Source organism: Wyeomyia smithii, chromosome 3 (assembly GCF_029784165.1).
Source record: "Wyeomyia smithii strain HCP4-BCI-WySm-NY-G18 chromosome 3, ASM2978416v1, whole genome shotgun sequence".
Taxonomy (NCBI): domain Eukaryota; kingdom Metazoa; phylum Arthropoda; class Insecta; order Diptera; family Culicidae; genus Wyeomyia; species Wyeomyia smithii.
The window spans coordinates 228,839,036-228,852,384 of NC_073696.1; the positions used below are offsets into that span (position 1 = coordinate 228,839,036).

A 13,349-nucleotide genomic window follows, 5' to 3' on the forward strand; every position below is an offset into this window, starting at 1 on the left:
TTAGGGAATCACATTTCCTCCTGTTCATATTTCAATTGATTTGTTTTGGTTCGCCAATTGTCGTCTGTTTGTCGTAGTTTGTATTGTTAACTTTATCCACAATTCATTAGTTGCTAATTAAAGTGCACTACCAATTTATCAGTGCCTGTACGGCTTATCAGTCACCTTATGCATTACCTCCTGCTGTTCGTTTCTCTTCTAAGAAAAGCCTACAAACTGGTTGAAATAAATGAGAGAACTCGGCCTGCGCCACGGAATGATATTATGCTAGACGGGAGAGCGACATTAGCAAATACTAAAAAGAAACCTTGAAAAACAAATAAATATTTAAACTAGACCAAACCATCAAACCAAGCTAGAAATGGATGGATGAACATGTGCTAAAGTATCACAACGGTTCTGCCTACAGTTCAGTGTGCTTTTCGCTGGAACTTTCCTCCGTTTTACTCGGATTAATGACATCTTCGTCCTGTTCGGTCGTTTGCTTTTCCTGTGGCTCATCGGATGCTGTTTCTTCAGTCTGTTTTGGCGTTTCCTCCAACACTGGTTCTTCTTTCACACTCTCCTCTCCTTCCTTGGTCTTTTCTACCTTTGGTGGTGGCGTTGGCTTCACCTTCGGTCGCCACAATTTCAGTTTGTTGACCAAATATTTAACCTCTCGATCCAGCAGAGCCATTTTATCAGTCAGGTCCTTCACTGTCAGCCGTACAGCTGTATTTCGCGATAGTTTGTTCTGTTCAACCACTTCGGTCTTCTTCCATTCGATTGTCTCTTTGATGACCCGTTCGAGTGTTTCGATTTCGACTTGGGTAAAGACGTCCTTCTCCGTGTTGCTTTCTTTGGTGAAATTCCGTGCCTTATCCAGGAATCCCTCAGCGCCTTCAATCATCTTTGCCAGTGCTTTCAGCGCTTCTGGCCTTTCCTTGTGTTCCCAGTGTCGTGCGTAGACCTGGTGGGCAACCGATCGAACCTCTTCCAGTTTCTTCTCGAACGTCTCAGCGTCAGCATCAATGCCATCCTCGTACAACCATTCGGAAATTTCGCCACAAGATTTTCGAATAGATTGCGCCTCTTCCGGTGTGGCACATGACGCATACTCTTCTTCGTCAAGTTTTACCTGTGCATCGATAACAAAGCTTTCCAAAGCATTTAATGCAGTTTCACGACGTTTTTTGCTACTATCAGCTTCATTCAAAGCACGAATCTTAGCTAGAGAACTTTCAAAATCGGCACCGTCCAAAGGTTTAACGAAGGCCAGTTCAATATCCGCAGGAATCTGCTTGCGAACTGTGACCGTTTTGATTTGTTCGGTTTTGTTCTGAGTGGAATTGGTTCCCTCCGCAGCGGTGGCATTTTCCGCATTAGTCACATTGCTTGCCGGCTCCTCTGGTTTCGATTCTTCTCCTTGCTCGCTGGAACTTTCCTCTTTGGTTGTCTCTTCCGTAACAGTTGCTTTGTCATCGTCAGAATTTCCTGAGAAGAGTTTACTAATTGTGTTGCCTATTTTCTGCAGTGGCCCTTCTTCTTCCTCTTTGACTGTATTTTCCAAAACTAGCTCTACGTTAGCCAGTGAAAACAGACCAGAATCATCCAGAGCGAAGTGTGCCTTGATGCCCTTTGATACAACATTATCCGACGCTAACGAAGCGTTAAGCTTTTTGCCCACTTCTTTTAGGCTCACACGGGTGAGATTCAGCGAACCCAAGTTAGTAATCTCCTCCTTGCTGAGCACCGAATCAAGGTCGGCATAATCGACCGAAAAATCAAAGTCGTCAGTGTGCTTATTGAAGGTGATAACCTTTTTCTGTGGATAGGCGTTCATCGCACCGAAAAGAGTCCTTCGAACCATTTTCGCGCTATCTCCTTCACGAGCAAAGACAACCTGAATCGGGAAGAGAACGGCATCCTTGACAACAAACTTTTTCACCTTAAATCCAGTAGCCAGATCCGCTGCTCTGTAAACAGCTCCCATGCAGGCCGCCTCGTCAGCATTCAAATTTTTACCTAATTCTTGCTTGATGTGAGCTTTAAGTACTTCCTGCACCTTCGGTACTCGCGTGTTGCCTCCGAAAAGCACCACTTGGTTCATTAGTTCGATCGAAAGTCCTGACGCAGCTAAAGCACGATCGATCGGACCAGTAACCCGCGCAAATAAATCCTCACATAGCTTCTCGAACTGTTCCCGTGTTACAAGCAGTCGAAAATCTTGCTCGTCTAGTAAACCTTCGATCTGTGCGTAGTGTTCCGTGTTGGCGCTAAGAACGTTCTTCAATCGACCTGCTTCTTTGAATAATTTAGCTAGCGCTCGCGGATTTTTAAACACACTATTTTTCGTCTTGCCCATCTTATCAAACTCTTTTCCAAGGAAATCCCGAAGACGAATTTGCATTTCCAACCCACCTAGGGTTCGGTCGTAGCCTACACCAATCACCTGAACCACGGGTAGCACCTCTCGGGTGGCTTTATCCTTAACCAGCTGATAACTAATTACCGAAGCGGTCGTCTTGTACGCCCCCATATCGTAGAACACAAAGTAATGCGCCGTTTCGTTGAACTCCTTCCGCCGGAAGATGCCATAGTTCAGGGCCACAGCCGTGTAATCATTGATCAGCTGCAGCACGTTCAAGTTGGCCAGCTTCGCCGACGCTACCAGTGCCTGTCGTTCGGCCTGGCCGAAGAAACCCGGTACCACTAGAACGCATTGGGTAACCGTTTGCCCGGTAGCATCCTCGGCGTAACCTTTAGCGACCTGCAAGATCTGCGCGATTAGCTCCTCGATCGTGTACAGATCTTCGCCGTTGCGGAACACTACCGTGTGGCGTACCGGGTCTTCCACAATGTCGTAATACGGGAAGCGTTGTCTGGAAAAGAAGGAAATTGGTTGGTGAATGGTATGCATCTCGTGAAACGTTTTATGTGTGAGTTTAAAACTCGATAAGTAAATAAATCGATTCAAAAGAGAAAAAGAAACAGAAAAAAAATCAACAGAACCTCCAATAAATAAACTAATATTTGCTTACACAAAAAATAATATCTTATAGATGAAACATGCTCCAAATTTTGTACAATCTTTCTCAATCAAATTTATGATTCGCCATTAGAATTTACTGCACACTGATTTCGGAACGTGCTTTTGAGTTTTTCACGCGGATTCAAATATCAACGAGGTTGAGCACTTTATCTTATCTGTGATTATTATGCTTCTATTTAGTATTTTTCTTTACTCGGAAACATAGTAGCTTCCGCATTGTTAACTAGATATCGATTAGGACGGCTCGATTGTGCTAGCGAGTGTTTTAAGCTATCAAACGCCCAACGAATTTTAACCCACCTTTTAAAACCAGTCAATTTTGAAGTTTGATTAGTAACAAGGTCTCGTTTAGATAAATGTGATTTTTGGGATTTTTACCAACCACAGGTCAGCTATCGCGTCGATCCACCAGTACACCGGAGACCTTTCAATTCTCTCTTTTCGCACGCCCGCGATAGTAGGAGGCCCTCCCTCCTTCGAGGTCCCAACTTATTACTTTCGCAAATACATCGGCATCAAAATGTGATGACTTCCAGCCGCGAGTGGTTGGGGTATTGGCCCTGTCTCGTGTCTAAACTAAAGCTGACCGACTGGTGGTTGTTATTAGTATGGCTTTGTCTACCCGCCAGTTTGTAATCAGTCCCGGGCTGCCGAACGTCACGTCGATGATCGATTCCGCACCGTTTCTGCTGTAGGTATTTTTAGCACCGACATTGGCCAGATCTAAGATGAGCTTCGCCAAAACTTTCAACAAGATTTGGTTAGTGTTGGGCAAATCGGACATTGTACAACAAATTAAAAACGCGATTCATCATGCGCAACGTGTTAGTTCGATTTAGTTTAATTACACATGGAGTGAAGAATGCCAAAATGTGTTAAGAGATTGCATCAGCCAATTTTGAAATTTTTTTTGGCGTCATGTTGTCCTAATCTTGCAGAGATTTTGCCGATATAGCTCTCCAAGCAAATGCTGTATTTTCCGTCCTGTCGCTGAATTTTCAAACCTAGGAAGAAGCTTGGGTCTCCTAAATCGGTAATGTCAAACTTCGCATTCAATGCTTTAATCACTCGGTCGATCTCCGAAGAATCTTGGCATACTGGTCGCATGTCGTCGACATAGACGAGCAGGTAGACTCTTAGTTCACTAACGATCTTGGTGTCTAATCTAAGCTCAGTACAAACCAGGCGGTTGTTTCATGTACAGTTCTTCTGCCAAGTTTCCGTAAAGGTATGCAGTCTTGGCGTCCAACTTGTCGGAGCACCAGATTACGTTAGGATGCTACTGCTAGCAAAGCACAGAGAACAGACGTTCATGTTATTTTCAAAAGATGTGTAAAAACTTGCAACCGTCATTTAACAGTAAGTGGTAATGCTCCCGCTATGTGGCGCTCGCGTCATTTAAAAACCAAGCACAAATATCGATAAAATATCGATACAGCAATATTTATGCAGTGCAACTGAGGCACTACAAGACAGATGTCGTTAGTGTATTAATGAATTTGGATTCAAATTTTTACGCACGATTTTCATATTTCTTTATATGGACATGAATGTCTGTTCTCTGTGAGCAAAGCTGGTAGGGTAGTTTGCTGGATCGCAGGGGCGAATGTTTCCTCGAAATCCTGCCCATACTTCTGTGTGTAGCCCTGGGCTACAAGACAAGCTTTATATTTGACGATCTCATTGGCCGCACTACTTTTGATTTTATAGATCCACCTACAGCCGACCGCCTTGCAACCGAGTGGAAGTTCGATGAGCCCCACGTGCCATTCCGATCATGGGAATTCAACTCCTCCTCGTCGTAGCTCTCCATGCCACTTCGTCCGGACCAAATAATGCCGCTTCCAAGCTTTGCGGCTCATCGTCTGCAGTCTGAACATAGAAAGTCTCATCAATAATACGACGAGGGAAAATCCCCTCGTCGATGCGGGATGATCGATGAAAAATTTCTTCAGGTTTGAATCCTTCGAAATCGGACTCGGTCTCAGCAGAATTGTGCTCAGCTTCTTCCGGTTCCTCGATTTCCGGTTCATTCACGTCATTCTCGTCGAGGGCAGGTAGCTTCAAAATAGCTTTTCTTTTTGCGGGAAGAATAAAGCTTGTACTAGATTGAAGTTCCCCGTGAGTACCACTAGCCAGCTCAAGGAACTTGGCGTCCCTGCTAATGGTGACACGGATCGTCGCGGGGTCTAACAAACGATGGGCCTTCCTTCCGTCGGCGTACCCGACGAATACCATCTTTTTCACTTTCGGATCCAATTTCCGCATTTTCTCGTCCGGTACGTGAACATACGCTTCAGTGCCGAACACACGCAGGAAAGAACAGCTGGGTTTCTTCTTCCACCAGCGTTCGTACGGCGTAGCTTCAATCGCGGCAGTCGGCAGCAAGTTTCGCAGGAAATTGGCAGTTGAAACTGCTTCGCCACAGTATTGTTCGCCTAGACCAGCTTCCGTTAGAAGACATCGCATCATCTCTTGCAAAGTTCGATTCTTCCGCTCAGCTGTCCCGTTTTGTTGCGGACTATACGGGGCTGTCTGCTCCAGTCGAATTCCATTCATCGTCAAAAATCTCTTCAATTCATTGTCGGAATACTCTCCGCCTCTATCTGAGCGGATCACTTTTGGCAATTGTCCAAACTGGTCCTGCATCATCTTCGAATACTCGACGATTTTGTCGCCAGCCACAGACTTGTTGGTTAGCAGAAACAGAACGCAATACCGGCTGTAATTGCCAACCGTCGTCATCAGGTAACGGTTTCCACTGAAAGTTACTACCTCCAAAGGCCCACATAAGTCGGTATAGACGAGATCTCCAATTTCCCCTCATAGCACACTCCCCAATCGGATTCCACATCACATTCCTAAAGTTCAGACCGGTTCCCAAACCCTGTTGGACGATTCTCGCCACAGCTTGCTTAGCTCGATGGCCAAGACGACGATGCCACCCAGGAATGTAATTCGTCCTGTGGCCTGCCGTCGCCGTAAACGCCTTCTGAACAAAAAATTTCAGCCGGTACAAGTTTCCACTTCTTTCAGCCTAAAGCATAACCTTTCCATTTTTCTGGATTTCGCAGTTAGTTCTATTGAACAAGACAGAACATCCCTCGTCGGTTAGTCGGCTTACCGACAGAAGATTTCCGGCCAACGCTGGAACATGATACACCTGCTTGAAGATCACAGGAACCTCCTTACCATTTTCATTCAGTGATCGAAATCTGCTCAAACCAACACCTACCGCTGCGATCTGTTTGCCATCAGCAAGGCCAATCGTCGAATCTATTTCCGTCACATTTTCCATATGCGATGTGGCTCCCGAGTCTAGACAAGCCTTAGAAAATGTACAGTACTACGACAGCCGTTAGACGACAGGAGGGCTTCTTCCTGAGCAACAGTAGTAACACTAGCAAAAACGTAACAGTCCATGGAAACAAAATTGTGCGACTTGCAGCGCTGCCGTTGCGTTCGCCATGGACTTCAGTGATTATACTACTGTTATGCCTCTTGCCTGTGCGCGATGCAAACCATGCCTTTTTGGTTTTTTTGAAGTAGAATACTTCTCTCAGGAAGTTCGGCTACATAGGGATGTGAAATGAAAATCTAAAACCTAGAAAAAGTGAAAAATATGTCCAATTTCAAATGCTAATAAATCGGTTAGTATTCGATGGATTTCCTTCGTTCTTGCAGCAATAGATTGGAAAATCTTCTAAGATTCTTCCCAAAATAAGATAACACTATTGTACTATTGAAAATAGTCAAGCCTTGTCAAAACGAAAAATTCGACCTCTGATTGGTCGTTATATGCTTGCTTCCCAAGCACGGTCGACAGGATCATATACCTTGCAATTTAAAACATGCTATTTGACCTATATAAGAACCTGTTTCAGCCGGAGCCGCTCATAATAGTTCTAGACAGCGACAACAGCAGTCGTCCTTCCTTAGCAGCAGCACTAGCCCTGTGGTTGGTCACCATGTCTCAGGAGCAGCGCGGGTTTTCTCAGCGTGTGTCGCCAGACAGCCATCATTCCCCCCGTGTTGAGGCAGCATGAAGATTGCCATCAGGAAATCCAATTTTGAACATCAGAATGCCTTTTTCAAGGCAAATAAACAAGTCAACGCAAGCAAGCATTCTGTGTTGCATCCTAGCAATTTAAATCTGTCGCACCAACATGACCAACTTTGAATAACAAACGGTTAACGTTTATTCACTAAAAATTCATCCAATTCAAAATAAGTTTTTGTCTGAGCACAATAATTTGCACAAAAAGACATTAAAAATTTTACCACATTATCAGACGCGTTTCTCCAGTCATGCCTCGTGAACGTGAAGGTTCCCTATCACAGACATAGATTTCGTGCTCCAGCACGTTACAACACGTTGAAATTGTCTTTTGAAGTAGAATACTTCTCTCAGGAAGTTCGGCTACATAGGGATGTGAAAGGAAAATCTAAAACCGAAAAAAGTGAAAAATATGTCCAATTTCAAATGCTAATAAATCGGTTAGTATTCAATGGATTTCCTTCGTCCTTGCAGCAACAGATTGGAAAATCTTCTAAGATTCTTCCCAAATAAAGAAATTGTAATTTTATTATTTTATTCAAGTCTTGTCAAAACGAAAAATTCGACCTCTGATTGGTGGTTATATCGTCAGTTAAATTCAAAACTGGCACAACTCAAAATTTTGCAGTTTTGAGTTATTGATGGCAAACGATGCCAAATACTATGAAGTTTCATCTGACAAAGACCCGTTTCAAAATTCACAATATTTACAGAAATATTAGTAGATGTGCCTTTATTGCACTAAAAAGACAGAAAAATGGGGTTACAATTCTTATTACTTGCTTATTACATGCACATGATAGACCCAAACAAGTTCAGTAAATATGAGAAATCTTAAATTGGATTTTTTCACGAAAATGAAAAAAAGAAATTTTTGACGCAAATTTTCAAACGCGTTTTTCTCGAAACTATGAATTTTGAGTTGTGCTAGTATTGAATTCAACTGACGATATGATTGCTGATTGAAAATATGCTATTTGGCCTATATAAGAGCCTATTTCAGCCAAGGCTGCTCATAATAGTTCTAGACAGCGACAACAGCAGTCATCCCTTAGCAGCAGCAGTAGCAGTGCAGTGGATACCAGCGATAGCGGATAGCGGCCACAGCTGTGGGGTAGCAATGGATAGCGTACCAGTTGCAGCGGATCTCTGCATCGATAGCAGCTGGGCCAGTTGATGCAGGGACAGTGGATACCAATGGCAGCGTATAGCGGCCACAACTGTGGCATGGCTACGAATAGCGTAGTAGTTGCAGCGGGTATATCTGACCATGAAGCATTTATGCAATAATTGAATGAAAATTGCAATTGCAGCAATCGGCCTTTTTCAAGGCTACTTAATGGTTTTGGAAAAGCATAATGAATAGTTATTAATAAACTGCAACTGAGGTTTGATGCTGCTGCAAATGCACAGCAGTGTGATGTTTATTACGATTTGTTAATACTGTGCTTACCAAGCGGTATATACGAAACAAATCCGATTTCAAAATGACTGACACGCAAGCAGCCGGGTTATCTTTCTTGTAAAAGTATTCTACTTCAACCTTGCGGTTGTGGCTTTGCACACAACCCTCCTGTGATTTTTTTCATCATAGCATGCCTGTCGTTATCATTAAGCGTTGTAAAAGCTTATGTTAGCGATGGGTAAGATCCAATTGCAAGCGGCTGTGTGTTTACTCGCAAGAGCATATAGAAGAATTTAAGGTGCGCCACTTCTCCAGGTTTCCCCTGAAGTTTCCGGGTCTGGGAGGTAGTCTCCGGGGTTTCGGGGGGAAGCGAATTTTCTCCACACCAACGAAATTATTTTCAACCTGTAACCTGGAAACGTCATAAACCAAAACGTGAACGAAAAACAGCAACCTATTTGGACGATTCGTTTCCAATTTCTGCAACCCTAATTTTCTAGATTCTCATAATTTAGAAATTTAGCGCAGCTTAGTAAAAGTTTTTGGCGGTCATTTTTAATTTTTTTTTTGCCTAGGAAGATTTTAAGTCTTTTGGGTTGACAGCAATTCTGTACATCTTATCAATTTTAAAAGCAATAATTCGTTGATATTATCACAAGAATCAGTGAACTCGATCGTATGCTGTGAATTGCAACAAACAAAATAAATGAATCATTGAAATGTTATGGAACAACTTGATGTTTTTTTGTGGTTACGGTGAAGAAATATACTAGCTTTTTTGAGTAATTTCTATATTATGTTAGCTGAAGTGTAAGTGGTGTTTGATAAATATTGCAACTCATTAGTTTATTTTATATTTTGCAAGTCAATGCAAGCCTTTTCGCTGTCTACTCTTGACAATCCCTGGGCAAGATATCCTTGTAAAGTGGCCACCGTAGCTTCCAATTACAATTCGAAACGGCGAGAAAATGAAAATGAAACAACAAAAATTACGGTAATTTCCTTATACCTTGGTTGAGAGGATGTGCTTGTTTTATGATCAAGAATCCACAATTTGCAGCTATTCAATCGATATAAATTAAACACATGACAGTTCATAACAGCCGCTCATGACAGTCGTCTATCGACAAATCGAAGGATGTTATCATAGCAAAACGGCTGTTACCGCTACATACTGATTATGGAGGAAGACATACAGAATTTAGAGCCTAACAGTAGCAAAGGGTGTACGGAAACGCTTTTAATTAAATATCGAATAAGGAGGCGTTGAACAGTATCGGCATGTTAATCAACTTCTCCAATGCCAATATGCTTTGCACAGTGTCGTAACAGCTAACTTTGATGGATGTAGAGTTTAGTCACCAGCAGTTAATACTCGTTTAAAACGACAGTAGGAAAAAAGCAGTACTTTTTCGTAGGCTGGTCTAGACACCACACAACGTCGCCGGAACCACCAACCAGAGGACCAGCAGCCAGACACACCTAGTCAGATTCTTTTTCTCCAACCACGATGTTAGCTTTCTGATGTTTATCACGCTCCTTTTCCTTCATTTTGTCGTATTCCAGCTTTCGACAGTCCCGACGGAAATGTCCTTCTTTACCACAATAGTGGCACACTCTTTCTTTCTTCTTTTGCTTCTTTTGACTCACTTCCGTTTTCAGTATTTTTTTTCTCCACTTCCGCTAGCTTGCCACCGAACTTCTCGCACTGCTTTCGCCATTTGTCAAGCAACTTGCCCTTCACAAACTCCAGTGTTAACTCAACCTCGAAGCGGCTTTCCAACGCCGTGATTTGCCCATCGTAGGAATCGTTAGGGCTCGACAAAATAATAGCAACAAGCAAATAGTCTTTCAGTGCATCACCCATGTTCGACAGCCGATTGGACAGTTGCGTGATATTTGCCAAATGATCGGCCATATTTCCATTCTCCGGCAGGTGCATCCGGAAAAGCTTCCGCAAAACTTGAATTTTCGCGGCAAGCGATAACCGTGTGTGATGGTTTTTCAGTGAAGTCCACATCTCGCGAGCCGTGGTGCAGTGTAGTACGTGGCGCGTCTGGCCATCATCGATCGAGAGACCGATCAGAGCCCGAGTCTTTCCGTCGTTGTAGGTGCAGGACGTATTCGGCGCTTCCGGCTTCGCTTCATCGACGACATTTTTGACTCCCTCTCTGAACAGCACAGCACTAGCTCTCAATCCGATTACCGGATCTCTTCATAATCCGCGATCTATGCGCACTCGTGACACCGGACCCAAAATCTGTTGTGCAAATCGGACATTGTACAACAAATGAAAATGGCGATTTATCGTGAGCAACGTAAGGGATTGCATCAGCCATTTATGGAATAGACAGTGTTTGTTTTTCTGTCGAAGTAGACCGAAGTGAGCCACGCAATACGAGGGGCGTATGAATGATGACGGCATATGGTGAATTTTTTAACAGTTACTCAAGTTAGTGCACACGTTTCCCGCTTCTGCCGCTTCTTGTTCACCACGGTAGTCCATTTACCGTTACCCGTGGTGTCCCTGTTGGACTTCTCATTCGTGAGTTCAACATTCTCCATTGACGGGCCAGCATGTGTTCTTATCTCGATCAACCCCCTTGATGCTCGCGGGAACCTGCTCTCCCGGCCGGTTCTGTAGAACAAACGCGACCGTTTGTGTGCATTCAGACACAGTTGCTTTTACGCGCTTGGCACTTTTTAAGCGCTTTTTCCGCCGTTTCAGAACGCTTCGTGAGCGCTGTGTAGTCGACCCTCGCAATGTTGTTGCAGATACGTAACAGACTCTGTTTCAAGTGCTTTGAGATATTGCTACGGCAGTCCGCGAACTTGAGTAGCGTTTGTGGCTTTATGCGTCGCCGCCTTTCTGCCACCCTTAACCGCATCCGTTGATCCCGGTGGATCAACCTTAACCCACATTCCTTCACGAAGGAAGTAAGCGCCGAGGTGAAGTTCATTTGACACACCAAGTTCCGCAAGAAGGTGCAACTGTGGCTGACAATCAGCGAGAAGGAAATATCAAAGTCGCTCTTCTTTCGCTCCGGACTGACCGTGAACGGGAAAATTTATACAGGTCGGGCTCGATTATCCGGAATTTTAATTTTTTAATTTTAATCTTTACCATCCCTTCTGGCATACTTGTCACGTTAGGCATGTTTGGGACATGTTGGAATTAAGTAAAAATGATCAATTTCCATTTTTTTTGCGCATATCAAGATTTTACTGGGTGGGCTATGCCGAAGCAGTGAGGTTATAGCTAGGGTAGGTCGCCCGCAGTGCGTTATGAGCAACTATGTCGCCCCCACCGGCGTAAGTCAGAAAAGGCACTCTGGCCCTTAGACCAATTCCCATCATCTGATTCATTCCATGCCTATTTAATGAAAAAAATGAGCTCTTTGTGGGCAATTTGAAGAGAGGACTCAAAAGTTACGAGATCTAGAAAACCGAGCAACTCACCAACACAGAAACAGAGGATGTCACAGTAGATGTCTATTGTTGACGCCCGTGCATGACGTGCTCGCACGTGGTTGGTTCATTGTACACAGTAATTTTCACTACTAAGCAGTGAAGTAATAGTTATAATTATCGTACCGAAAACTGTTCCACATTTTATCTATTCAATGACAAATTATTTAGGACCGTTTGAAATCTGATGTAACAACGTTGAACATTTCTTATTCACTTTTGCAGAATGTTCCTTACTATAGAAAACAGATCTAGTCCTACTGCAAAACAATTTTAAAAAAATGAGCCGATATAACCTCTCCAAGTCTACGAAACTAAATGTGCAAATATTCGCTTCGTCTAATACCTGCTTTACTGTTTTATTAGAGAAAAAAAACCGAAAAGAACAAAACCTTTATGAATGACAATTGCAAATACATACCTGTATAGTTCAACCATTGGATTGTCTATCGTTTTACCCAGCAGATCAATCAGATAGGCGAAATTATTCGTGGGAAACCGCACGCCAATGTTGTAGGCATCTTCTCCCACAACGCGGTCACCATCCCGAAAGGCAATCGCCGTTGGCGTCTTTCGCTTGGACTCCTTATTCAGCGCAATTTCCATGGGTACACCCTGCGAGACAACGCCAACCTTCATCCACTCGCTACCCAGATCCACCGACATTACGGCCGCACCGGCTGTAAGCTGCAGCACCTCAAATGCCACCGCCGCAATTAGCAGCCAAATCCAACGGCGCTGCCCCATTTTGCGACTGCAATGCATCGATCGATTTTACTTCATAATGAATAAATTGCGGTAAGCTAATTCAAAAATGCATTCCTACCTGAACTGGTCCGATTGTAGCTAGATGGGAAACGGAAAGCAAAAAAAACTTTCTCTCGCCACCTTCAACACGCCGCAAAGTAGAATACCCACAACAACAAAAAAGTCCACTGTCCAGTAATTTTATCAGAAAACTAACGCAATCAAACAGAAAACAATTACACCTCGGCCAACGTCTTGTGGCAAATCCAGATGGAAAGTTGTGCTCCGCGGTTAGCTCAGCTGAAATAGTGAGACAAATCCGCAAAACAGCCGCAACGACGACGGTCACCAATCTGTTCGACTGACGTGTTTCTCCCGAACTGTCAAACATGCCGACGCCCAGGGATGCCAAGTTATGATCTGTGTTATTAATTTGCAATGTTTTTGTTTTCTGAAGAGCATATAAATTTTTAGATTTTGTGCGAATCTGTAAATTTTCACAGAAATCTGTAATCTGTATATACGGATTTTTGAATAGAAAATTGTCCGAATAACTACATTTTACAAATTAATCGGTATATGCGGCAACCCTGCGGCTGACGGCTGCCTTTCTCCGTCAGCCGAGAATGTGTCAAACACCT

The 13,349-nt window shown here is 43.5% G+C and overlaps 1 protein-coding gene across 1 annotated transcript; it reads right to left on the reverse strand.

Moving 5' to 3' along the window:
* LOC129726425 (hypoxia up-regulated protein 1) lies at nucleotides 1-13,092 on the reverse strand. The gene is made up of 3 exons (XM_055683088.1): nucleotides 12,788-13,092; nucleotides 12,383-12,715; nucleotides 1-2,861 (listed from the first exon to the last, which is right to left on the reverse strand). The coding sequence occupies exons 2-3, from the start codon at nucleotides 12,706-12,708 to the stop codon at nucleotides 404-406; spliced, it is 2,784 nt and encodes a 927-aa protein (XP_055539063.1). The 5' UTR covers nucleotides 12,709-12,715; nucleotides 12,788-13,092; the 3' UTR covers nucleotides 1-403.
* Nucleotides 13,093-13,349: the final 257 nt, after the last annotated feature.